General features: G+C 41.9%; 1 protein-coding gene across 2 annotated transcripts in view; it reads left to right on the plus strand.

The window, feature by feature from the left end:
* The window catches only part of ALDH1A2 (aldehyde dehydrogenase 1 family member A2), an 88,953-nt gene extending 66,464 nt beyond the window's left edge, over positions 1 to 22,489 (plus strand). For both annotated transcript variants that reach the window (XM_015596092.2, XM_006920324.3), the window contains exons 9-14: positions 10,197 to 10,299; positions 11,979 to 12,163; positions 13,490 to 13,654; positions 14,306 to 14,463; positions 14,785 to 14,859; positions 20,583 to 22,489. In XM_015596092.2, coding sequence (XP_015451578.1) covers positions 10,197 to 10,299; positions 11,979 to 12,163; positions 13,490 to 13,654; positions 14,306 to 14,463; positions 14,785 to 14,859; positions 20,583 to 20,655 — 759 coding nt within the window. In that variant the 3' untranslated portion in view covers positions 20,656 to 22,489. The remainder of the gene's footprint in view (positions 1 to 10,196; positions 10,300 to 11,978; positions 12,164 to 13,489; positions 13,655 to 14,305; positions 14,464 to 14,784; positions 14,860 to 20,582) is intronic.
* The last annotated feature ends 3,992 nt before the right edge of the window (positions 22,490 to 26,481 follow it).

Raw genomic sequence — 26,481 nt, forward strand, 5'->3', positions numbered from 1 at the left:
TTTGACTTTTACTAAAACCATTAAACCATATTTTAAATAGTCAGGTAGATTCAATATAAATATCCTCACCAAGTCCACAAAGGACGACAAAGAGATGTATGCCATAATTGTTCTAATAAAGTAACATTTTTATTGCTTAATTTATCTTTATTAACAGCTTTATTGAGGTATAATTGACGTACAATAAACTCACATATATAAAGTGAACAATTTGATAAGTCTTGACTTACATATCCACCTGTGAAACCATCAGCACAGTTTAGATAGTAAATACCTCCGTCACCCTCAAAAGTTTCCTACTCCTCATTTGTAACCTCTCTTCCACCTTTTCCTCTACCTTTCCCCCACATTCCCAGGCACTGATCTGCTTTTTGCTACTATAGATGGTTTGCATTTTCTAGAATTTTATGTAAATTAAAACATGTAGTATATACTCTTTGGTCTGGCTATTTTTACTCAACATAATTTGCTTTTCTTTGTTTCTTTTTTTCTTCTTCATTTGTTCTCTTTCTCTTTGAAGCTCTGATTATTTTTTGATTTAATTAATTAATTTAGTTATTTTATTTATATATCAATTTTGTTACATATATAAATAATTCATTTATTCATTTCTTTTTATTGCTGAGAAGCTTTCCGTTTTATGGATATATCACAATTTGTCTATCCTTTTACCCGTTGATGGATATTTTGAGCATTTGGGTTGTTTCTAATTTGGGATATACTATAAATAAAAGCTCCTATGAACATTCTATGTGCAAGTCGTGTGTGTGTGTGTGTGTGTGTGTGTGTGTGTGTATTTCTTTTCTTCTTGGGTAAATACCTAGGAATGGAATGGGATCATATTAGGTTAAGAAACTGCTTAATTGTTTTCCATAGTGGATGTGCCAGCTTACATACCTACCAGCAGTGTATAAGACTTCTCACTCCTTCACACCCTTGCCAGCATTTGGTACAGTCAGTCTTTTTAATTTTAGCCATTCTAATAGGTGTATGGTGTTATCTCACTGTAGCTTTATATACCACAGGAAATTCTTTATCTGCACAGAAAGAACAGTAAAAACTAAGTACCTAATCTTCAAAGATGCAGGTATTCAATGGGGGAACAGAGAGAGAGAAAGAGAGAAAAGAGAGAATTTGGCAAAGAGAATGAGGTGGCAGGTGCCCCTGTGAAGTGTTTTGCTATTAAGAAAAGTCGCAACAGTGAGGTAGCTTATAGCAGTGTACATAGAGCAAGTTTCAGCTAAATTTTTCTGACAGAGTCTACTTTTGATATTTCTCTCTCTAGAGAGGTTTACACTCACTTGGAGAGGAGCCAATCCTGTGGACTCTAGAGTATCTCTTAGTTTTTCCTCTGGAACATTGACAGACCCGAGGAAGAAGCAATTGTCTAAAATATATAGAGGACCCGAGGAAGAAGCAATTGTCTAAAATATGAAAGCCAACTTATAGTTATCCATATTAACAGTGGCAAGTAGAGAATTTTCACAGGCAAATAAAATGATCACATAATCCCCAACCCTTTTTCAGTTTATAGTGTCTTATTTCTTTATCCATCTAACCTTTAAAAATTTTATAGGCTACTTGGGAAATTGTATAGATTCTCTCAGAGGGAACATGTCACTTAAATATAGATTTGAACATGGATCCTGTTTTGATTACTCTAGGGAGAAGGGGCCTATTGGTACATCACAAAGTGTCCGGAACAATCAGCAACAAGAAGTTTATTTGAGGTGGCTGCTTTCCATTTACTTTAGCAAAAGACCTTTAAAAAGGAAACAAAGTTACTCTTATTAAAGATACTTATGCAGCTAAACACATAGGCAATACATGTAAATATTTAATGAGTGAATACTAAGGGGTTCTAATAAACACAGAGTCAATAAACAACTGCAATAAAGTACAGGAAAACATTTTGCATTTTGCTTTGTATGGTGTTTTCTTTATTCGGTTAGATTAACAAACCATGATTTCATCATTAGTCAACAAGATAGTAGAGAGACCATCAAAGCAATCTACAGGAGAGTCCAGATTGATTTGTGCCAAATATTTGTAGCTAGCAGCTGTATTATCACTGATTCTAATTTACACAGCCGGGGTTCTCTTTTCATTTCCTAAGTGTGATGAATGCCGTGTTGCATGATGTGGACACCCTTTCTGCTGCTTCAGTAATGAATCAGGTCAGCTCTCTTCTCTGTGCAGCCTCAATCTTTCTAGGCAGAAGAAGCAGCCTGTTACAGTTTTAGCTGTTTTTTTAAAATAGCTAATGGGCCTCCTTCTAAGGTTATATGAGCCCACCAGGAAACATCCAGCATTTAAACCAAATAGACCAGTTTTGATGTGTTAAAACCTATGGAGGGACAGGTTTTAAATTATTAGCTTTCTTCTTTTTTCTAATTTAAGATTGAAATCTAAAGAGTGCTGAAGAAGAATAAGAAAAAGTAGGCTGTAGTCTCTGCCTGCTGGCTGAGATTCCTTGATTGCAACAGATTTCTCTCCTCAGAGCTCAGGCTGAGTATGGATAGTCCTAGGACGCCCGCCCTGTAGTTCACCTAGTTAGTGAGACTAACATGTAGTACTATTAACTTGACTATGCCAGGCTTTTTCCTATCAAAGCAGACCAAAAAATCAAAATCTTGATTTTTAAAAATTTATTCAAAATAGAAAGGGACAGTCTTATGTAACAAAAGGATGGCTAAGTGTACAGGGCAGTTGATTTAGAATGTCTCTCAGTTGTGGATAGTGTGTTTAGCTATCAGAATTTTACTCATAGCAGAGGGGACCTACTCCCCAGGAGAACATCTGGAGAAGAGAAGCAAGAACCACAGGGGGAAGCTATCGTGGAGCAAAGAGAACTCCAGGTCTGTTGTGGGCATCCAAGTCCATTCCTGGTCTGCCACTCACTGGGTGCCTATCAGCAGGTTACTTCTTAATCTCTCTGATTCATAGTTTGTTTGTTTGTTTGTTTGTTTCAACTCTAAAATGGGGTAATGATTCTTGCCTCACAGGATGGTCATAAGATTAAATAAAGTAATATTTGTGAGAACAAGCAGCACAGAATAGGTGCTCAATAAACGATAATATTAAACAATTAGAAAATAGAACCAACAGTGTAGGTTAGAGACAGTATGAAAGAAATGCCCTTAAAGATTCTTTAATCTCATGGTTCTTAACCCTAATAGCAGTACATTAAAAGGTTCTTGGGAATTTTTAAGTGTTTTAATCATAAATGGATGCTGTATCTTGTCAAATGCTTTTTCTGTATCTATTGATAGGATCATACGGTTTTTATCCTTTATTTTGTTTATGTAGTATATCACATTAATCATTTACATTATGTTAAACTATCCTTGTGCCCCTGGAATGAAGCCCACCCGATCATGATGTATATCTTTTTAATGTATTGTATTTTATTTGCTAACATTTTGTTTAGAATTCTTGTATCTGTATTTATCAGAGATATTGGTCTGTAGTTTTCTTTTTTGTGTTATCTTTACCAGATTTTGGTATCAGGGTAATGTTGGCCTCATAAAATGAGTTAGGAAGTATTGCTTCTTCTTCAATTTTTTGGAAAAATTTGAGAACAGGTATGAAATCATCTTTGAATGTTTGGTAGTGAAGCCAAACATTCACTAGTGAAGCCATCTGGTTCTGAACTTTTACTTTTTGATGATTATTTTAATTTCCATACTGTTGATAGGTCTACTGAGATTTTCCAATTCTTCATGATTCAGTCTAGGAAGGTTGTATATTTCTATGAACTTATCCATTTCTTCTAGGTGATTGAATTTGGTGACATATAATTTTTCATAGTATTCTTGTAAGGTGCTTTGTATTTCAGTGCTATCTGTTGTAACTTCTCTTTCATTTTTAATTTTGTTTATGTGTGTCCTTTCTCTTTTTTCCTTAGTGAGTCTAGCCAGGGGTTTGTCAATTTTGTTAATCTTTTCAAAGAACCAGCTTTTAGTTGCATTATTTTTTTCTATTCTCTTTTCGTTCTCAATTTCATTTAATTCTGCTCTAATTTTTATTATTTCCTTCCTTCTGCTGGATTTGGGCTTCATTTGTTGTTCTTTTTTTCTAGTTTTTTTTTTTTTTTTAATATGTTTATTTGGGATTTTTCTTGTTTCTTGAGATAGGCCTGTAATGATACGAACTTTCCTCTTATTACCGCTTTTGCTATATCCCGAAAGTTTTGATGTTTCGTTTTCATTCTCATTCGTTTCTATGTATCTCTGGATCTCTCCTTTTATTTTATTTATTTTTCCCGCTTTATTTTTGCAGTTGCTCTCTAGTTTTACAGCATTATGGTTGGAGAACTTGTAAAAAATACCCATGCCTGTGCACCCCACTCCAAATGAAGATCAGAATTTCTGGAGGTAGAGTCCAGACATAAAAAGAGCTTTTAAGTGCTTGAGAACTCCCATGTGCAGTCACTGTTAGAACCATGAAGCCATGCCCTTCATTAAAGATGCAGACATTTAAGCCAAAGATAAGTAAGAAGAAGAAAGCTCAAGATCATTCTGCTAGTTATGGCAAAGCTAAGCCTTGGACATAGGTGCCCTGTGTTCTAATCTTTCACTTCTGTTTTGTGAAAGACTTCATGTTCTCTGATTTCCAGAAACCTCAAGAGCAGCTGTTATGTTCTAACCCACTGACTCATCAAATGTTGAAAATCATTTGTGTGTGTGTGTGTGTGTGTGTGTGTGTGTGTGTGTGTGTGTGTACCATAGAGTCCTTCTGCTCACAAATTCAGTCTAGTGAGGAAGACAGCTATTAAACAAAAACAGTATAAGAGTTATGTGGGATCAGCCAGTGGAATGGGAACACTAAGCCCTGTGGGGAGGGTGGGTCAGAGAGTTAGCTTCTCAGAGGAGGTGGCAGAAGTAGGTCTGAAGAAATGAGTTTATCAAGTAAGCAGGGTGAGGAAAGGCACTGCACGCAGACAAAACGACTTATACAAAGACACAGAGGCATATTCTCGGAAGGGCAAGTAGTTACATGTGGCTGGAGTGGTGGGTGTGTGGTGGCAGGAATGGTAGGAAAGAGCCTGGAAATGTAGCCAGTGTCTCTATTGGTTTTCAAAGTCTGAATTTCACAAGTAAAGTTTTGAAATTACTATTATCACTTAAATTAGAGGAACTGCTTATATGCCTTGGTCCTGTTACTTTCTGGTGGAAATCTGAGCAGATTCATTTGGCCTATTATTTCTGGATATTTCAGAAAGACAAGAAATACCGAATTACGTACAGTTTGGGGATCACTATTTCCATCACAGTCAGAACCAGTGAATACGACGATGAAAATGAAGTAAAGGAGGGAAGAAGCATAGAGTCAATCTGTCTGGGGTTTAAAAAATAAAAATATATCGCAGAAAGAAAGCATCTTCAACCAGTTTATTGAGATCTTGACTAGAAATTTTTCCATTTAAAAAAAATGTGAGATACTTCTGAGAAAGAATCTACCCTAATATGTGTAGTTCACTAATCAATAGAAGAAAAAGAAATATCTCTGGGAAGGAACCTATCCCAATATGGGTTAATAACTAATAATAAAAAGAAAAATTTTACCTAACTTTAGAAACTCTGTTCAGGGAGCAACAACCTTGAATAAAAGAGCATGGAAAGCCGTCCATGTTCTCTGTCATCCTGTATAATATTATTTTCCATGCAAAGTGCCAGGTTGCATTTCTTATTCTGCTGCATTGCTGTGAACATGGTTCTGGTACATTGTGGCTCATCCAGGGATACTCCTGTTATAAATTTTGAAGACTATTCAAAACCAGGATGGGAGTCAGAGTTGATCTGTGCCAACATTTCTGCTGAGAATTAGCCCAGTTCCATTACGCATGGGGGAGCCCCAGTTTTCTGCTTTTGCCTGTTTGGGGTACATAGATCCAGCTGAGAGATTCTGCAGGGCGTGCAAAGTTGAGAAACCACATGATAGGAACTCTATCACTTACTCTTTCATAATGACCTATATGTGGGAGACTAAAAAAAGATCAGATTTTTCCACCATTCAGTGCAGCTGTGAAGCTTCTATGAAAAACTGCTTCTGCTCCATGAGGCTCGCAGAATGCAGACAAATTGAGGAGAGTCTCTCAAATTGAGCAGGGGCTCCAAGAGCCCTGTGTGTCCTTTTTAACTCTTTTTTAATAAACTGGGTTACTAAGGGACAGATTAACTGCTTGGCTTGTGCCTTCATTCATCAGATGAAGAAACTGAGGCCCAAGGTGGTAAAGTGGCTTTTTCAAATTGAAGATGAGTTGGGAGCCAAGCCAGAGTGTGTAGGACCCAGGTCTTCTGACTCCTAATGGCCAAACTGTGGTCCCTAAACCTGAGCATGGTGATAATTAGCTAGGTTGTCATAGATAGGGCAGGAGGTCTAATAAGAGTATATTGTGAAATCTTTGCTGATTGGAAAAAGTAACGATGAACTCAAAATTTGGTCTCTGTGCCTTTATTCTATTTAATCTATATTCACATACAAGACTTAGTTTCTCAAACTATATGTTTGTCTGTTTTATCTTACAGATTGCCTATTTCATCAGAATAGAGCTTATTTTAATGAAGTTCATCCCTATTGACTGGGCTTTTAACCACTCAGAAGATCTGAGTGTCCTTGCATCTTCATTTAATCTCACCATGTACTTCTACCTTCTGATCCTATATTAAGGGGTTCAGTTTGACCAGTGTAGCACATACTCCCCAAGGAACCCTACTTATTATTTTCCCATCTGAGATAGGCCAGTGAATCCCCAGGCCTTCGTTTAATGTCTAGATTTTGTTCGTTTTAGCTTTTCTAACCCCATAGATTTTTATTTAGGTTTGCATGAGATTTGTACAAGTAATATTTTGCATTTATTTGCACAGGACCTAAACAGACATGGAGTCAGTGCTCACTTGTACTCATTGTTTTTAAACATTACTCTTTCCTATTAAGAATCCCCTGCTTTGGAATGGCATCTGTTGTCCTTCCCATCCCCTCTTTCCCCTTTATGGTAACGATAATGAGTAGTGCCTCCCATTTGGGGTCACATAACCTTGTTCCACTTACAGGGAGAATTCATGAGTAGTAATATATTCTCCAAAGAGAATCTGACCTGGAAACTGAGAGTGTCACGGGAAGGCATATGATGCTCGATCCCATAACTAATGAAGGTTGTTGCATCCTAGCCCAGTTCTATGGGTAAGGCCCAGAGTGGTCTGACTCTGAGTTAGAACAAAGTGCTACAGAACCATAAATTCATCTGTTTAGATCTAATATTAAATCAGACCCAAATTTTCCTCTAAGTGGACTGCAAAGCTGCACGTATTGAGCACCTGCTAGGTTTACGTGGGAGTCTCTTAGCTGTGAGTTTTTTTGTCGGGAAGAGACTGTGCCTAATATTGCACCTGGCACATGACAGGAGAGCCAGGAATATGTGTTACATGAAGGAGATTGGTGAAAACTGGGATTTTTCAGAGTGTCCTGTCCTGAGGCCCCTCCAGATGGAAGTGGTTCTCCTGGGGCCTAACACATCCAGTTCTTTCTTGAGGCTCGGCTGCAATTTGACCTTCTTCCAAAGATGAAGAGGAAAGACATTATTCATCTGAGATTTGCCTTGCAGTGTTTAGCACAAATTTGGTTTCTAAGGAAAGGCTGGCAAAGCATTGATGCAGGAAAAATTATTCTTTGGTATTCTTCTCTGATGACCATAGATTGAGCAAGATTTTTGTATAGTTACTGTAGCCATGAAAATAATCACTGAGGAACATTACTCTTTGATGAAGGCCAGGGAGGAAGGCTAACAGAAATGTAATGCCAGTCGTCCAGCCCTCTCTCTACCTCCTCCAAACATTTATTCAGTGTTTTAAAATCCATGATTTCTCCTTGCTTTTGCTTGGTTTTTAAATGTCAGTCTGAAGGCAGAATGTATTTTTAACTGATTTGTGATCATAATTTGTGTCTATAAAAGGTAATATTCCTATTCACTTTCAAATCAATTTGCAGTTTGAAGATGAGGTTTTGGTGATATAAGACACACGTTAGGTGCTTAGTAAATACAGAAAGGAAAGGCAGAAAGCTGGGAGGGAGGATGGGAAGGAGAGGAAGTGAGCCCACACTTGGGCCCTGGATTCAGCCTGCAGAGTCCCTCAGATTCTGCCAGGAACCAGCCGAGTAACCTGATAATATCCATTGACTTCTAACTCTTGAGTTTGCTCACCTTTAAAATGAGATGGTATCTAACCAATGTGCTGTATACTTGAAGCTAATAAAAGTTTTAAAAAATGAGATAGTATCTACTTCTGGGGAGTTTTGAGAGACTTAAGTGGTGAATGCATGGAAACGTCTGACACAGACCAACTCAATAAATGTTAGTTTTTTAATATAATGACTAATAATGTTCATGACTTCCAGCGATCATCTTCTTTGAGATAACATTTCCCTGCTTATCTTTCTGGACTTTAAAATGAGTCCCTGTGAATTAATACATTTTCCTCAGGGCACAGAGAGCCACACACACTACAATACCTCAGAACAGGGAGCAGTCACAGACAACAGCCTTCTCAGGGATGTCCCGCGGTGCTGTCGCCCACCTGCCCTTAGGTGCGAGTTTCCCCTCTCTCGCTAGGGGTCTCAGGCTTCAGTCATAATTCTCACCTGACTGATGTTCTCTTGTCTGAACAAAGGGCCAGATGCTTCTTTCTTTTGTGTACATGTATTTTCTTCTTGAAGAAGAGAGAATGTTTGCCTGCAAATGGGGTCTTTATTAGCCCGTCTTCCCAGGGAGTTTATCTTGTGGTAGAAGAGAGACCAGCTAGCAAGGCAGAAAGGGGCAATCTGGCCGACTTCTGCCTATTCATCTTTAAGGCCAGATGTCGGTGTTTCTTAACTCACTGGTAAGTAACATTGTTCTGCAAACTATGAGACTCTAATTTTACCTCTCTCAGTGACATCGCAATTTTTTCCTCAAGGTTAGGTTTCCTCAGAATGAGGATATATCTTTTAAAATTTTTTGCCATGAGGTAGAGTAATAATAAAGCCTCAAAGCATTTAATCCAGCTAATGAGTAATATTGGAGACTAGAGGGAATTCAGAGAAACAGTTTCCCCAGTGTTTTCCTGAACCAGTTGGTAGGCATAGACAGTTTGGGACATGTGAGCGGAGACTGCTGTGGGTCTAGCAGTAGCTCCCCTTACGGTCACCTCCCTTTTTCTGCACTGAAAATGGAGTAAGATGGGCTCCAGCTTCTCACACCTGCGTGTGCTTAACAGGTGTAGGCACTTACTGTGTGCCAGGCCAGGTTCCAAGGGCCACATGTCTTAAATCACTTAATCCTCAGGACAACTAAATTCTGAGGTAGATCTTGTTTTTAGCTTCATTTACAGAGGAGGGAACCGAGGCTCAGTTAAATAAATTTCCCAAGGTCAAACAGTTGGTAAATGATAGAATCGGTTAAAAAAAAAAAAAAAATCCAGGCTCCAGAGTCTCCTCATGACTCTACACTGCTTGAGGAATTATTCATCCTTCTTGAGGATCTCAACAAGGGGCTGGACGAGTCAAATGTAAATTCAACATTTCTCTTCTGCAGGGTTTAAAAACACTTAATTTTTGGTAAGATCCAGGCACAAGTAGCATTTTTCCTCTCAACAAGAGCAAACTGCCCATATGAGCTATAGTACATCTTGGCATTTTTCCTAAAGTGACCTCTGCCCTCCAGTAGAACAGTACTCTGTTACCGGTCAGGTTCTGCAGAAGAAGTCCTGAGGTGGAGTTTGGCATGCAGATTATTTATTAAGGATCCCTGCCGAAGGGGAATGGACACGGGAAGTCGAATTGCAGTGCAGGCCTGACAGCCTCAAACCAACCATATGTGGCCTAGTGGCACGCATGTGGTCTCTCAGAATTGTCCTGTGGTGGGCTGAAAAGGCGTGGCCTTTATATCCCTGCCACCATCAGTCAGTAGATGTGGGACACCCCGGGGAGGGGATTGCCTTTGTCAAGAGAGCTCTTTTAGGCTGAGGCAGACTCTGAAGGAGCTGACAGCATTCCTCGTCACTGAGGCAATGTCATATCTTGCTCATACAGGTTGACCACCTGAGCTTTTCCTGTGTCATCCAATGGGCTGCATGCCACTGTTGCCCAGAGCTGGCTTTGGCCACTGATCATCTCAACTGTGTGGTGTGTAAAACCTATCTCCATTTCCTTTCTTTCAGGTCGGAAAGCTTATCCAAGAAGCAGCTGGAAGAAGTAATTTGAAGAGAGTAACTCTGGAACTTGGAGGGAAAAGTCCCAATATTATTTTTGCAGATGCCGATTGTAAGTCAGTCATAGATCTCATACGTGCCCTGGCACACTGCCCTTCAGTGCTCTCTCATATCTCCACTTTTGATAGGACACTAAGAAAAAGATCTTTGAAGCTAAGGGGCATTCATAAAGAATCTGGATCCTTTCTTCTAAGTAGAAAATAGTTTAATATTGCGAAAGAGCACTTATCAATTGGCAACTGAATAGTTTGTTTTCTAGACACCAATAAGCCATTTTGACTCTGTGATATAGAATAGGGTAGAAGAGGTAAAATAAAGGCTTGGTCAGTGCTGGATAGTGGAATGCTCTAAGGCTCTGAACACTTGAAATATAATCTCTGCCTAGAATCAAGAAATCTGAAACTTCTCAAGAGTGTCTGGTGGCTTCGTAGATCATTAAAAAAATTCTTCACTAGCTCTGCCAACATTTTCCCAAACCCACAACCCCTTCTCTGTTAACTCGTCCCAGCCCCTTTCTGTTGCTCCCATGACTTTCAGTCAGGATGACAACACACTATGATCAGTTCTGTATGAATAGACCTTAATCGAAGGTGATTATGCCCTGGTGGTAGGATTTCATGGAAGCTTGGAGCAGTAACCTAGGAAACCCCATGTCTCCAGGCAGGATGCTGTCTAGTTCACTCTGCACAGGTGTGGTCTCTGTTTTTAAAAACTTTCCAGGGAATGAAACTCCAAAATCTATTCCAGTCATCCTTTTTCTTCTTTACATCCTGGTAGGCAGAGCTGCTTCCCCATTTCACCACTGGCAAGAAGAGAAAGCAGTTTGCCTGAATTTCAGCCCCAGTTTGGGATTCGCAGAGTTCAGCTTCAGCTTTACATTAGTTGTCAAGGGGATCAGAATTCTTATACCTAAATTCCTCTTGAGGAGTAGATACTTCGTTGACATTGCATTGATTGATAGATTCAGTGAGTCATTTAGCAACTAGCACACACCAGATTTATTAATACTATCTTGAGGTATAAGAAATAAAAATGAAAGGATTATCATATGCTATTATACAATTACATGTAAATATAAAGGAAATTTAGCGTCTTCAGAGAAGATCCATTGTTATAGCTTAATTCACCAAAATACTAATTAAACATAACAGCTACAAGACCCTATAGAATAGGGGTTGCAGACTGGCAGTCACAGGCCAAATGCAGAGTATAACTACGTTTACCTGTCTAGATATTATACAGTGCTTAAAAAAACCTAAATCTGCGCATTAAAAATATTTATATTTCTGTTTTTCCTTAAAATTGGAAACCTGGCAACCGTGGGCTCATGCATAGCAACGGCCAAATGTAGTGGCTTTCCTTCTGAGTCTCCCTCACATTGTTTTACTACCTGGCAGATTCATACCATTACATCATCTGCCCAGCCCCTTTGGGCATTGGGGTTTGAGACTCCTGTTATAGATGATGTGGTCCAAGCCTCCTTTTTTACAGAAGAAGAAAGGGACTCAGAGAAGTGAAGGTGTCCAAGTTAACACAGCAAATAACATCAGAGTCTAGTTAGAACTAAGTTGCGTTCTCAATCCAGTGCTTTTTACTGCTCTACTCACTGTTCATCTCTGTGGTGAACATGACATTATACTTGGGGCTTTGGAGAGGAGAGGGAGGTGACTCCATAGACTGGCCCCTCCGCAGGTGAAGCAATGTTGAGAACATGGTTGTTTCCTCTCGTAGTGGACTACGCCGTGGAGCAGGCTCACCAGGGTGTGTTCTTCAACCAAGGCCAGTGCTGCACTGCGGGGTCTCGCATCTTCGTGGAGGAGTCCATCTATGAGGAGTTTGTGAGAAGAAGTGTGGAGCGGGCCAAGAGGCGCATAGTGGGGAGTCCCTTTGACCCCACCACTGAGCAGGGACCCCAGGTAGAGAAATCCTAAACACTCCCTTTCTTTACTTAAGCACATAGACTGGACACACTAGTGGGACCCAGCAAAGCACCATCTTCTTTTTCCTGCTGCCTCCTTACTCTTCCACCTCGTCTTCATGGCTGGGAATGTAGCCAGTGAGGCGTCCCTTATGACAGGATACCCTGAACTTTGGGAGTGAATTGGAGTCTCCACTCTAAAGAAAGACATAGGTGTGGTAAGTTGGATCTTGACATTAGAACCCAGTCCCAGTCCTAACCATTGGTCTTCAAACATCCCTACAAATGCCACAGTCAAGGAAGCTGGGCATCTCTTGTTCCCAGATGCCATCGATTCTTTTTCCAGCTGCAAAGGATTCTCTCCACCAACCGGACCTACTTCGGGGAAATCATTTGTAGATTGTGACTGTGTAGGAAATGAAAGGCTATCTACATTCCCCTCCACCATATGGCTGTCTCTTTCTCTGAATGCTTCATGCACATTGGTGGGATGGGGAAGGGCCGCAAAGGTCCCTGCGGCCCGCGCTCTTCAGCACTGCAGCTTCTCCACGATCGTCAGCACGTATTTCCCGATGAAATTCTGATTTTAACCTGTAGATAGAATCTGAGAATTTTTAAAGGACCAGATCCCATCCGGATCACAAAGCATGGGTTTTCCTAATAAGAAACAACACCTCCTAGGTTTTGGGGCTGTTTGAGAGAAGATTGATGTTCTAGCTGAGCATTTTCAAACTCAGGTGAATGTAGGTTTTTCTATTATTTACCATAACTGAGTGATAACTCTATAACTTTTGGGATGCAAGGCTGACCTTATATTATGGACTAGGAAGCTAGCTAAACTTAATCCTTTTCTCTAATGATGTAATAGCAGCTCCATTAAAAATTTACCCCAATAAGGATTTGACCTGTAGTAGCACGTAAAGAGGTTATGTGTTAACTCATCTATTATTTTCATTTTTTTAGTATCAGTACAACTTGATAAACTCTTCATTTGGCTATAGAGGTCAGTTTTCCCCCAGACAAGCAATGAACAATCAATTCATCAGTATTTCCTTTAGAAACATTGCCTAAATCTTCAACTGGTATTTCTGATTCAGCAGTATCATCGGAGCAGTCAATTTATTGGAATTCTCTCTATATTAGGTTGAACCATAAAAAATTACCACTTTTCATAGGTCAAAAATATTAAAATAACAACAGTTCCATATGATTTGACTAGGTACGTAGTTTTTAAAAAATCACAAATGAGAGATTCTTGAGAACGTGCTTATTTCCATTTTCTAGAGAACTTTACTTGCAGTCACTGGGTAATTTTTTTCTGTAGATTGATAAGAAACAGTACAACAAGATCCTGGAACTCATCCAAAGTGGCGTGGCCGAGGGCGCCAAGCTGGAATGTGGAGGCAAAGGGCTGGGCCGGAAGGGGTTCTTCATCGAGCCCACGGTGTTCTCCAACGTCACTGATGACATGCGGATTGCCAAGGAGGAGGTACCAAATCAAATACAGGGTTCTAACAACAGCCACACTTCCCCTGGGATGCTTTCCAGAACATTTCTAGTAGACGATAGTAGAGTTTCAGGTCTTTATATTTTATAGACATTGTACAATAGCAATAAACGTGACTATGAAAGTCTCGGTTTCAAGAAAGAAGTTAAACAAAAAGGCAAGGAAACTTGCTGGAGGCCCTGTGACAGGCCATGTGATTGCACCATTATTAACCAACAGAACAGCCATGATAGCCAGTCACTGTTTCACCAGGCTGTTAACCAGGAAATAGAAAGCTTCCAAGCTTCTCTACGGTTATGCAGGAGAGGGACCAGTTGCAGATCAGCCAGCTATCCAGAACAGTACTTCCTCAGTTCTGGAGCAGTGCCTGGGGCTCCTGGAGACTCAGCTTTAGTACACACAGTGGAATCGAGTGATGCCAGGGAGGGCGGGGGCATGGGGGTGTTAAACAAACTCTAAGGATAGACTCTTACGTAACTATATTCTGGGAAAGTTTGGGATATTTTACAGTTTTGTGCTGCTAAACTGAAACATCATTTAAATAATGAAAGCAGAGAACACTTGCTTTGAAATGTGAAAAGCAGGTGAAGGAATGGCAAAGCAACCATGTTGGGTCAAACTGTTTCGCTGCAGATCTTTGGTCCTGTTCAGGAAATTCTGAGGTTTAAGACTATGGATGAAGTTATTGAAAGAGCCAATAACTCCAACTTTGGACTTGTAGCTGCTGTCTTTACCAATGACATCAACAAGGCCCTCACAGTGTCCTCTGCGATGCAAGCTGGGACTGTTTGGTAAGATCAGAGTCTGTGTCGTCGTTCTGATCATAACACTTCCACTGGTGGTGTAGGGGCCTCATAATTCTCCGGAGCCTGGTGAAATACACACGCATCCTCTGGAAGGATGGGGAAGACTGAAGGCAAGCAGACGTCACCCTGAGAGGGGATACGTTCTCTACTGGCTAGAGCAGGGAAGCAAAGTGAATCTTAAATTATAAATTGTTCATCTGGAAGAAAGAAAATAAAAATAAAACTTACAAAAGAAGTATCATGCCAGTGGGATTATTTCTGTGCAAGCAGAATCCACACTAACAGTACTATGTTTTCTTCTTTCAGGATCAATTGTTACAATGCCTTAAATGCCCAGAGCCCCTTCGGGGGATTCAAGATGTCTGGAAATGGGAGAGAAATGTAAGTGTCCAAAGTTGCTGGTGCCGGCAGAGAAACAGGGATTGCAAATAGCAGCATAGAGGAATGCTCACAAAATCATTCTTTTCCTCTCATCCATTCATTAAACAAACATTTTATTGAGCACATATTACTATAAGCTACGCGCTTTACTATACATGTTACAAAGATGAGTAAACACAATTCTCTTACGTTAGGTGGGAATGGAGAAAAAAATTAACATCCTAGTGATTCCATGGAATGAAGGCTGATAGGGAAGTATGTCAGACATCTTGTACATACAAGGAAAAATCAATTCCTTTCACCTGACGGGGTCAGAGAAGACTTAGCAGAGGAAATAACATTTCACTTTTTTAGGAGCAGGCATTCCAGGCAGAGGAAACAGCAAGAACAAAGGCTTGAAGGCACATCAAATACAGAACCATCAGGGAGAGAAACAGTTTGGTGTGTTTAAAACAATGGTCACCAACTGACAGCCCAGGGACAGATCTGGCCTGCAGAAATGTTTTGTTTTGCATCACAGCATTTCAGAATCTTTACCTGCTATTCAAAAAGGAAGAGGCTTTACATAAAATCTAGATTACTTGCTTCTTTTCATCCCCCAAGAGCAAAATTGCTTTACCTGTTCAGTCGCCATCTTGCCCACCCCTCCCACTGCTGCCGGGGCCTGGATGTTGGTTGTCATTTATTATACACACATCTAATTCACTCACTTAGGTCCCCTCCTCAGTACCTATAGGTTCTTTGAGTTTGGGAATACAGGATTAAGGCATAGGATGAATGAGAGGTTTGAACCCATTTTCAAAGGGCTTTCTTTAGAGGGAGCTATGGAGATCCCAAAGTTTTTAAGGCCAAGATTCCTGGCACATAAAGGATGTTTTGGCAGAGGTTACAGGAAGAAGACCCAGTAGAAGGAATTTGCAATAACAATAATAGATATCATTAATTAAATGCCTAATTTGTGTATGGCTTTATGCTAACTTTTCTCCAAACATTGTCTCATTTGATTTACACAATGATTCTATGGGATAGAGACACTTATCTTTGGATTACAGGTGGTTCAGATGAGGAACTAAGAGTTAAAGGGGTTAAATAGCTTGCCTAAGTCAAATTGCAAGTAAGTGACATATCTGAGATCCGAGCCTAGGTTTCAGTGTCTCTAAATGCACTCAGTTCCCATAATATCCAGTCAAAGAAGCGGAGGTGGGGGTGGGGGACAGGCATAAGAGCTCTACAGGGACAAGATAAGGGGAGAGTCCTGAAATGCTAAGGACCTGAAAAATGAGACTATAGTAGAGGAAAATTAAACTCTAGGGATTTTATTTGCAGGCTTCATATATAAATGCATTTTTTGAGTGATGTTCAGAGAGTGACTGGTAGCCAGGGTCTTCCTGAGCAAATGCTTAGTTCACAAGCGATCTACTAACAAGTCTTGAGCATATACAGTATGCAAAGCATGATACTTGGTCTATGGGGAAGATGTGGCCCATTAAGAAACTTAAAATTTTGATGGATAAATAACATATACAACTTGAAAGAATCAGAAGAATCCCAGAAAAGATAGCTGGGGGAAAGAGGAGTTCAGGGATGGGAGAGATCCTTGTGAGCTGGAGAAGTCCAGGAAACGTTTAGATATGATCTAATGTAGGGATTTGAATTGGCCTTTAAAAGAGAGGAACTTTTGGTTAGATGGAGAGGGGAATATTTTTTCAGGGTTGGCGGGCAAAGCAAGGTAGCAGTAGGAGAAGGGTGAGTAAAGCCAGTATGGGAGAAATAGGTATGGTGTTTGGAGAAAGTGCAGTGAACCCATAAGACTAATGCAGAGGGCTTACACGCTTCATACACTTCAGCTGGTCATTTCTAGCCCCTAGCCACTAAATCATAAAGTAGGTATAACTTTGAGGTAAAGAGCAGAGTTTCTAGAATCACGCTGCTCAGATGTGTATCCTGGCTTTAGCACTTAATACCTGTGCAACCTTGGGCAAATTACTTAATCTTACTAAGCTTCAGTATTCTCATCTATAAAATGGGAATAATTACAGTACCTACACCAAAGGGTAGCTATGAGGATTAAATGTTAGGATTAACTATGCCAAATATCCAACAGAATGTCTGGCAAACCTTCAGAAAATGTTATCTGCTATCATCATTCTTGATCAAGTACTATAGATGAATGCCATATAGGTGATCCTCCTTTATTTTAATAAACATATTACTTTGGGAGTGTGGCAGAATTTTTCCTAAATCCAGCTAATGTCACCAATTTAAATTCTGTCTCTAGTAATGCCAGGGAGAAACTGCTCTTGCTTGAATCTTTGCTTCTGGCTTTCAGTACCTCTCACTTGCTTTATAGCCAGAACCCATACCCAATCTGGATCTTATTTGCTCAATTATTGGTATTCCTCAGCTTCTATAAAGTCTTCATGTATTCCGGGTATTCTTCTTACCTTGCACATGGCCTTAACTTTCTAGCTCTTACTTGTCAAGCTGCATTCAACTTGTTATTTTATTTCCTGCTCCTGTGTTTGTGCTCCTCCAGTCTCTGAAAGGTTGGAGCAATCATTGGTTCTTGGAATGCTGCTCGCATTGACTGTTTTGTTATAGATTATTAACAGGGTGAATCATGGGCATAAAATATACTTGTAATAAAGAATCGATGATTGATGGCTCCTAATCCCAGCCTCGCCCAGGACCCTCATCATGGTCAAGCCTCCTGCCAGGGTTCTGGTGACATTGTCCAGGTCCAGTCTGTTCCTATCAGAAACATTCTCCTTACCTAGAAAAATGGTCCAGGAGACCGTTTGGCTGTGTCAGAAACACACGGAACAGTGGCCCAACATACTGAAGAATAGCTTCTCTTGACTCGTAGGTGCTATAGTGTTTTGGCCTTCCCAGTACGGTTAAAAAATAATTAGGAAACTGTCCTCTTTGATGAGCCTCACTTTATCTTGTCTAAATGATATGCTTCTTTGTCCCCACTTGCCCCCAGAAAATGTTTTCTCTTCCTTAAATGACTAGAGTGGTAGGAAATGCTTCATATAAAGAACCTTCCCTGTCCTGGCCCTCCACTTTTCTTTCCCATTTAATACAGTCTTAGAAGCTCCACTTGACCCTGCATGTGGACAGCATTGTTTATGGCCCATAAACTCCATGCAGCTTCGGTCTTTGACATCTCCTTGCCCACCCTTAAGAGGAACAGAGACAGGAAGAATATATAGCGCTTTCTGGAAACAAGTTCCAAGTGGGGCTGGGGAGCCTAAGTTCTTCCCAAAGAGCTGTGGAGAGGGCTGCCCTCTACAGGTTACCTGATGGACTGGCCTCTGACTCCAGGGGTCAGAGACTTGGGCTGAGTTTCTCTCAGTTCTGCCTGTCTAGCTAATTATATCTGTTTCATTGTTCCTCAACCTTTTCCTTACTTCCTCATTTAAGCTCCTCTGAGACAAGGGTCATAGAGCCCAAGCTCTAAAATGTGTGTCACAAACCTAAGGAATAGAAAGCAAACTGTGAACTTCAGCATTTTAAAAATGAAGGACACAAGCTTTGAAGATGAGAAATATTAAGATACTCTAAATGAGGGCTTCTGAAGTCCGTGTGTGTATGTGCGTGTGCATTGTGCATGTGTGCTCATGCATACCATGCACGTGCACAGAAAGTCACCTGCAGTCTGGGGGGAAGGGGCTTGCGAAGCATGCCTATCTGGGGACCCACTCTCAGAGATTCTGATTTAGTAGATCTGGGCTAGGGCCCAGGATCTGCATTTTTAACAAGCTTCTGGAATGATTCTGATGCAGGTGGTCTGGGGACCCTGCTCTGAGAAATGCTGAGGTAAGCCAAAGAAAAAAGCAGGGAAATATACACCCTAAACAGAAACCCCTATTTATTTAGTGGGCGAGTCTGACTGATTTCCCAAAATGGATGTCTGAGAGACACCAGAATCTAACCTCTTATGTGTAGGTATGCCGATTTGGTTCATCTTAAGGAATATAACCTAGTCTGGCTGAGAAGCAGGGATACAAGCTTTTAAATGTGTCTGTGCCCTGGCACATGGCCCTGCTATGAAGGTGACCACACAGAGAGATTGGGGTGCGTCAGTAACAATATATCTGCCTTTTGTGAAGTAGTGGGGTTCTTCCTTGACTGCGGAACTGTATGTACCACAGAGTTAACTAGATTATGTAGAATTTAAGTCGATTTGAGAGAAAAACCTTTGAATGAGATGGCAAAATAGCTGAAGAATCTGAACTTCAAAGTTTTCAGACCTCACAGCAGTGTTTCTCAAAGGGTGGGCCAAATAACCACCCATATCAAAATCTCTAAGGTTCCTTCCCAGACCTACTGAAACAGAATCTTTGGTGGGGGCTGGTCAAGGATCTGCAATTTAAGGCACCTTCAAGGGTGATACTTCAATATGCTGACATTCAGGAACTGCTGCCTGAGAGATGACTGGGTACCAGGAGGAGGGAGTGCCTCATCTGAAGTCATACAGCCAATAATGAAAGAGCTGAGATGGCACTCCTGTCTGCTGATCCTTCGCTTAGGTATTCATTCTGTGCTCTAAGCATTGCTCTAGGACCTCTCACTGGCTTTCTTTGATGCCTTGGGCCTATGGGTGGTACTTCTTTTAAATGGAAGATTTGAGATCACTCCTCTGTCTCAGAGCAGTCTGTGTGTGCACCCTGGTGACAGGTGGCTGCCTGGGACCTGGACAAGGAGCGCCTCCCATCTAGCAGGATTTTTCATTGCTTCGCGTACCCAAAGATCCTGGGATCCAACAGTCACACTTGAAAGCAACCATACCTCTTTCTGTAGTCTTCCCGTAGTCTACTTTCTTAGACTTTCTTACATTTCTCACAACCTAGACAGAGATCTGAGCAGAAGAAAAGTGGTGGTTCAGGGTCTGCCCTAAGTTTGTGCACAAGCCAGGAAACAAGAAGGGAGTAACTGCATTTCAAACAGGAGGCAGATGATGTCCGTGATGAAGAGACACATTCAGAATTGCCCAAGGGAAGGAAAAAGTCCAGAGAGAACCAGAACTGAGCTGGTAACAAAGAGACTCAGAGCCTGGATGGAGCTAATGAGGAAATCATATGCTGAGTGGGGCAGTCTCAAGTTTATTCTCATTCCTGTAACCAAAGTGGCTGGTGCAGATAAGAGAGCAGCACGCTTTCCCCAGTCTCTCCTCGGCTGCCCTCTGATGTCCCCGGAGCAGTATACCAGCTCCGTGGTCAGCCTTTGGGTGTTCATTTCCATTTATTAAGTCTAAAGACCAATGAAAAGGAAATTAGAATACCAACCCAAGAGGCCCCTAGCCTGGGAATCTTGTGGTTTTCTTTCAGAGAGAGACCAGAGCACAGACGCATCTTGGGTGTCAAGTGGCAGGAATGGGGTTTACGAAGACGAAAGCACACCGTGGTCCTGAAGAGCCAGCTGCCTGTGCTAGAAACACAGCCCGGGCATTAGAGTCCTGGTTCTGCCGCTGCCCATAGTGCCGACCCAGGCACAGCGGGGTTTCTGGTTGACCACTGGCCAAGGTGAACCCCCAGACCTGTTTCTCCGAGTAGTTGGGAATGTTACTTTTCTTTGCAATATTGTGAAGATAGATCATCATTTATTTTTAAGAAACAGTGGCTGCTCATAAGAGGACAGCTTTCCCGGGACTCGTACCGTGGCTTGGGTTGGGTTGCCGGGGCCTCTGCTGTCTGACACCGCCCATTTCTGCTTTTCAGGGGAGAATTCGGTTTGCGAGAGTACTCCGAAGTTAAGACTGTGACAGTAAAGATCCCCCAGAAGAATTCCTAAGAAGGCCAAGAAGGAAGGTGAAGGCCCGCCTGCACTACCCTCCCTCTCTGCTCTCCCTGTAGGGCCCAGCTCTCAGGAATCCAAAGTTGACACTCAGTCCTTATTTAAAGATTTAAATGATATCATGTAAGCCGGGCCGGTCACTGCATAACTAAAGCCAACCGGCTGGGCACAGTTTCTTGGCATTTTGTAAGGGATCACCTTAATGATACCAAATATTGGGGAAGGTGGGATGAAGGTAAGAGGAGCAGCTATCGGCACGTCCGGTATCTCTTTCTGAAGTGAGGAGCTGAATGAGGGAGCTGTATTATCTGATGCCTTGTGTCACAAAGAACTTTCCTCTTAAGGAAAAGTAGCCTTTCCACTGTCTTCATTTTTCCCCTTCCAGGCTCTCCCTGCTCACCCACTCCTCCTGCTCCTCCAAGGAGATCTCAGCTGAGCTCATTTGGGGCAGATGTTTGGGCCGGGAACAATTTTCCAAGATTTTGCAGCCAAATTACCATTTCTTGTTATCCATTTCTTCAAAGCAAAACATGAAATGGTTTTAGTTAGAGCCAGACCAGACTGAAAATGCCAGGAGCTGGTATACTGCAGATACACGAGGAAGTGAAGCTTGGGATGTTCCTGACCCAGTCCGGTTTTCTTACATTCATAAATAACATGTGCGAAAGAACAGGAAATGAAGACACAGAGATCACCATGTTTAGTTCACAGCTTCTGAGCTTGCTGCATGGGTTTGGGGTGTGTGTTTGTGTGCGTGCACGTGCACACACGCACTTGCACACATTTATTTCTGTCCTGGTTCTTCCAGAATAAGGTAGGGGGTGGGTTGTTTTTCATAGACTGATAAGATCTTTTCCAAAGCGTATCTTTAAAATCAACCAGAAAATGATCTGAGTAGGCTCAAGAATTTGGAAAAAGGTAGTGCTGGGTGCCTTGCAGAAATAAGATTGTTTCTCATACTGTTTGACAATTCTTAGTGAATTATCTCTGCAGTTGGATTTCTAGCTTCTTCTGCCTCCCGCCCCCGCCCCCTGCTGCCCTCACCAGTTCCCACCACACCAACATCTGCTACTCCCAGTGATCTGGGTGTTACTTTGGCCTATCGTGCCTTAAATGCCCTATATTCACTGGCAGTAACCTTAGAAAATCTGGCCAAGCCTAGTGGTTTTCTTTTCTGTTTGCACAGCTCTCGTGTGCCACGATGGCCATGTGCCACCAGAGCTCCTCTGTCATGCCCACTGGCTCGTGCATATGCCATTCTTGCCTCTTGGCCTCTGGAGGGGGCGATGAGAAGCAGGCTGGCTCCCTTTCCTCCCAGCCACACACTCCTGTTCTGCTTTCCAGCGAACCCACCAGTGTGACATGAGCGGTGTCAGCTTCCTTTCCTCCTTCCCTCTTTCCAACTGCTGAATTCAAGCCAGTCTCTAACCTAGATGAAGATCATTTATTTAAAAGTACCAAACATAACCTAGAGTATACGGAATATGGGCAACACATATAGCCTTCTGTATTTAACTGTTTTCTGCTTTCTAACCATATCGGTTTTCTGTTTCTAATCATTTTCTATTCATGATGTTTTAAAGAAATCTACTTGCTGTTATTTGCAAACGACAGTGAATTCAGTGGCCCAATGCCTGGAGAGATGCCACATTTCTGAGTTCGTCCATGTGAATGTCATGCTCTCCCCTTATAGCGTGTGTCCAAGTGAACATATCCATTAACCAGCTAGTTACCTTTGAACTGCAATAGAGAATGTGAAAATGAAGATTTATTTCTTTTAATTTACTTAAAAAAAAAAACCTCTGTGCTAGTAATAAAGCATTTATATTGTGTACTCCTTGGGATTATTTGGCTGTGTTTTATAAGTCTTTTGTGTCATACTCAGTACTTCTGAGTCCTTCCCTCAGCTGCAGGGTTATTCAGTTGCTCTCTCTCTGGTTACTGAGCCAAAATCTGGAAGGGTATTTTTACAGAATGCCCTTATTCTCTGACACTATTTAAACTCTGCGTATACACACGGTTTTCTATGGCAAACAGGTATAACCTCGATGAAATACATGAAATGACAATTTTCATTCAAAATAACCTCCATGAAAGCTAAAATGTAGAGGAGTTTTTAGGGCCTCATTCTCACAGACATGGACGACGTGATGCGAGCTCACATCGCTGGTGGCATTTAGCAGTAGCTTCATTTTTATTTACCAAAGTGAAATGAAGTCAACTCAATGCAATATCTTTGCAGCTTTAAAAAGGAAGCTGTAAGTGGTGATCGTCCGGCCAGCTCGAGCCCGTTCACTCTCAGTGTTTTCAGAGCTGAGCTTTCGGGGAGTGGCGTCCACCCTCTAGACCTGCACGTCCCGTCTTTCCAACCCTCGGAATCTCCACCCAAGTCCTGGTCCAGTGAAACAAAAACAAAAACTGGTGACTTAGCCAGAGGGGACATCAGACCTAGAGAGACATGTTGCCGTGGACTAGGATTCGATGCTCTGACTGCAACATCTTGTTCCTCGGAGGAACAAATGAAGCGTGGGAGAATGCAGTCCCTGGGGCATTGGGTTGAGCTCTGAAATATAAGAAGTAGACTCCCTGCAAACCTCCGTCATGTTCAGGAAGAAAATGAGAAGGAGACGGGCATCATGTAATCATTTAAAAGTCCTCTGCAAAGGTGCCTTTGTAGAGCTTCTAGACAGCAGAAATTGGAGTAAGATAGACATAATGTGATGGTTTTTTTAAAGCATCACGTTCCTCAAACCTCGTTCCTTTATGACCCTGACATAAAGGCGAATGAAGACGGCGTTACAAATGTCATTAATGAAACTAACAGAGACACGCGTTGGTCCTTTTTCATTCACTACATATTTATGGTCTTTTGTACTGTTAACCATGAGATGTCCATTGTAGCATTTCCTCCAAAACTCCCTCAGTGCATTTTTCATGACGTTTTAGATAATAAAGGAGATAAGAATACTATAACGTAGAGCCTAAAGAACAGAAAGAAACAGTAAATCCACTGGACTGTGTAATAAGACAGAAAGGCACCCAGGAAAAGAGGACAATCAAAGAGATGAAATGCATTTTGAACTGGAAGGAATATCTCAATAGGCAAGGCAGAAAGAAGAGGGCATTTTTGGTAGAAAGAGTAACCCACAAAGGCACAGAGGTGATGCCAAGGCATCCTTATGTGATAGTGAGGAGTCAGACTGCCCAGACGAGGCATCACGAGCTGGCAAATGGTCAGATTGCAGAGGGCCTTAGGGGTCAGCCATCGTTCCATGGCCATGTAATAAAATATAAGGTATCTCCGGTGGCTTTTTGGAGAGTGATGAAGCAGTGGTTAGAGCATACTAGTGTGGAGCAGAGTGAATGGGAGGAGAAATAGGCTGATTATGAGATGAGTTTGGTGTGATACTGGCTTGGGTCATGGGGATGGAGCGGAGGAAAACCAGTGGAGAAGTCACCGGAACTTGCTGAATGAATATGAAAGGATGAAGAGTAAATGAGTAAGTTTTCAAGTCTGGTTGAGTAAGGAAATGTCAATAGCACTGCCACGTAAGTTGAAACATGGAACAAAGTTTTGGGAAAAGATCTTACCTTCATGCTCTGGACATGTACACTTTGTGGTGATGCAGAGAGATCCAGACAGAAGTCTCCAGCAGGCATTTGGAGATAAGAGATCGGAACCTGGCTCAGGTGACTGGATTACGGCATGAACATAAAAGTAATGGCTCTGTGTATAAAGAGTGCAAGAATAAAAACAAAACCAGGGTCAGGGAGAAGGAACAGAGCAAAAATAAACGGAGGTTGTAGTCAGAGAAATGAAGAAATTGTGTCAAGTATATACCACGGAGCCCAGGAGGGAGCCCAGGGAGGGCAGGCAGCAAAGAGTATGAGAGAGAAAGAGGATGGTTTGAGGAGCCCTCGCATTAGGGGATTTTGAATTTCTCTTCACTTCTGAAATAGAGGCTGGTGGTGTCTGCTAGCTGAGGAAGGTATAGCAGCCACTGCCTTGCATGTGCTTTATGCTGTAAGCCAGGAGGCCTTTCAGAGCTACACTGTGCTCAGCAACAGCCACACGGTCATCAGACGTCTCCTGAGCTGTAGTTCAGACTCATTACCAGTCATCTAGTACCCACCTCAGAGCCTCATGGAAAGAGAAGCATGAGCCCACAATTAATACTCACCACATTAAGTTAGAAGAAACTAGAGCTGGATGAGATGGCTGAGGTCAGGGAGGAGGAAACCGGATGTGGAATAAGTGTTAAAGAGTGAGTAGAGTTTGGAAAGGTGTAAAGAGGAGAGATAGAAAGTCTGCTGGGAAAAAATCCATCCGCACAGAAGTTGCTCAGGCTGCATTGGCCGCCTTCTTGGCCAGGGAAGGGGTGCGGCTGCACCCCGGAATGGAAATTTCCATTGCCAGTTATATGTATTTATATAGTCATTTGTTGGTTTCCTAGTCTTTTCGGTTGACTAATATCTTAGAAGTATTTAAAGTCAGTCACAAGAATGCTTAAAATATAACGAGAACAATAAACACAACAAAATCACATGAATTAAAAGAGAGTAAAAAAAGAAAAGAAAGGTGGAAAACAAATGCAGCCAGAATGAGACTGGAATACACATTCCACAGCGTTCTATCGCTCTTCTTAAGGGGTCCCCATGATCTGATGAGAGAAGAGCTGACACTGCAGACCAGTGATTCTAAGAAATTAAATCTCCCTTCTTCCCTTTCTTCCTCTCCCCTCCTCTCCCTCCACAAATATTTGCTATGCCAGGCTCTGGCACAAGTGCTGGGATACAGAGCAAGCCAGGCATGGCTCCCACCCTTGTGAAGCATGAAGTCTAATATGGTCACTTACAGCCAGGAGTCAGTGGCTTTCTCTGCTGTCTCGCTATAACTCCTTGCCAGGCATAGACATCCAGTTCATAGAAGGAGAATGTAGAACTTTTCCCACAACCTCTTAGTAATCCAGAGAGACAACTTAGCCTACAGAAATAGCTATGACTAGCAACGTGGCGGAGTGAAAAGCACGTTGCATCGGAGGGTCAGAAAGGCTATCGGAAGTCCTCACTTGGAATCTCTTATCAGCTATTTACAAGCTGTGTGTCTTTGGGTAAGTCACTTAACTTCCGTGGGCCTCCACTTCCTCTGGAAGATCGAGGCGATCATTCTTGCCCTGCCTACCTCACAAAGTTGTGTGAGGATTAAACCACATCAGGGATGACATATTTCTTTAGTTGCTCTGAGACATCATGCTGCACACACACAACCCTAAACGACTACAAAGAATAAAGCAAAATTACTCTTCGATGCATTGATCACTCCGTAGCACACGAGAATTCATCATTTCTCCCTCACTTTCGAAGCCAACATGTAGACCCTGACTCTCCAAGCTGGGTTTCCTGTGGGTTTCCAGGACAGTGGGCCTCATGGGAATTCCTCAAGCCAGCTAAGGGCAAGGGGGATGAATGCAGCCCGGACTGTTTGCCACATTTTGATCTTGTACATTCAACACATTGTTCAGACACTCTGTAGGGAGAATATGAGACCCTCGGGCTCTGGCTGGGTTGTTGGTGCCACTCTAACTGTCTTACACGACAACTGCTCCTCAGCGGAGACCAGCTGGGAACGAGAGCATGGGAAAGTCCACTGGAGCGGCATGAAGCCCTCTTCCTAAACACGTGCATTTCTAATTCTCACTTGGTTATTAGCCAGATTAAAAGGAAGATCAGCTTGCCATTTAGCCTTTGATGTGAAACTGCTTGGATAATGTTTCCGTTGGCCATTTATCTATGTAGCAAGGAGGAACCTGAAACCCGCGTGGC

Source organism: Pteropus alecto, unplaced genomic scaffold, assembly GCF_000325575.1.
Source record: "Pteropus alecto unplaced genomic scaffold, ASM32557v1 scaffold86, whole genome shotgun sequence".
Classification (NCBI taxonomy): Eukaryota; Metazoa; Chordata; class Mammalia; order Chiroptera; family Pteropodidae; genus Pteropus; species Pteropus alecto.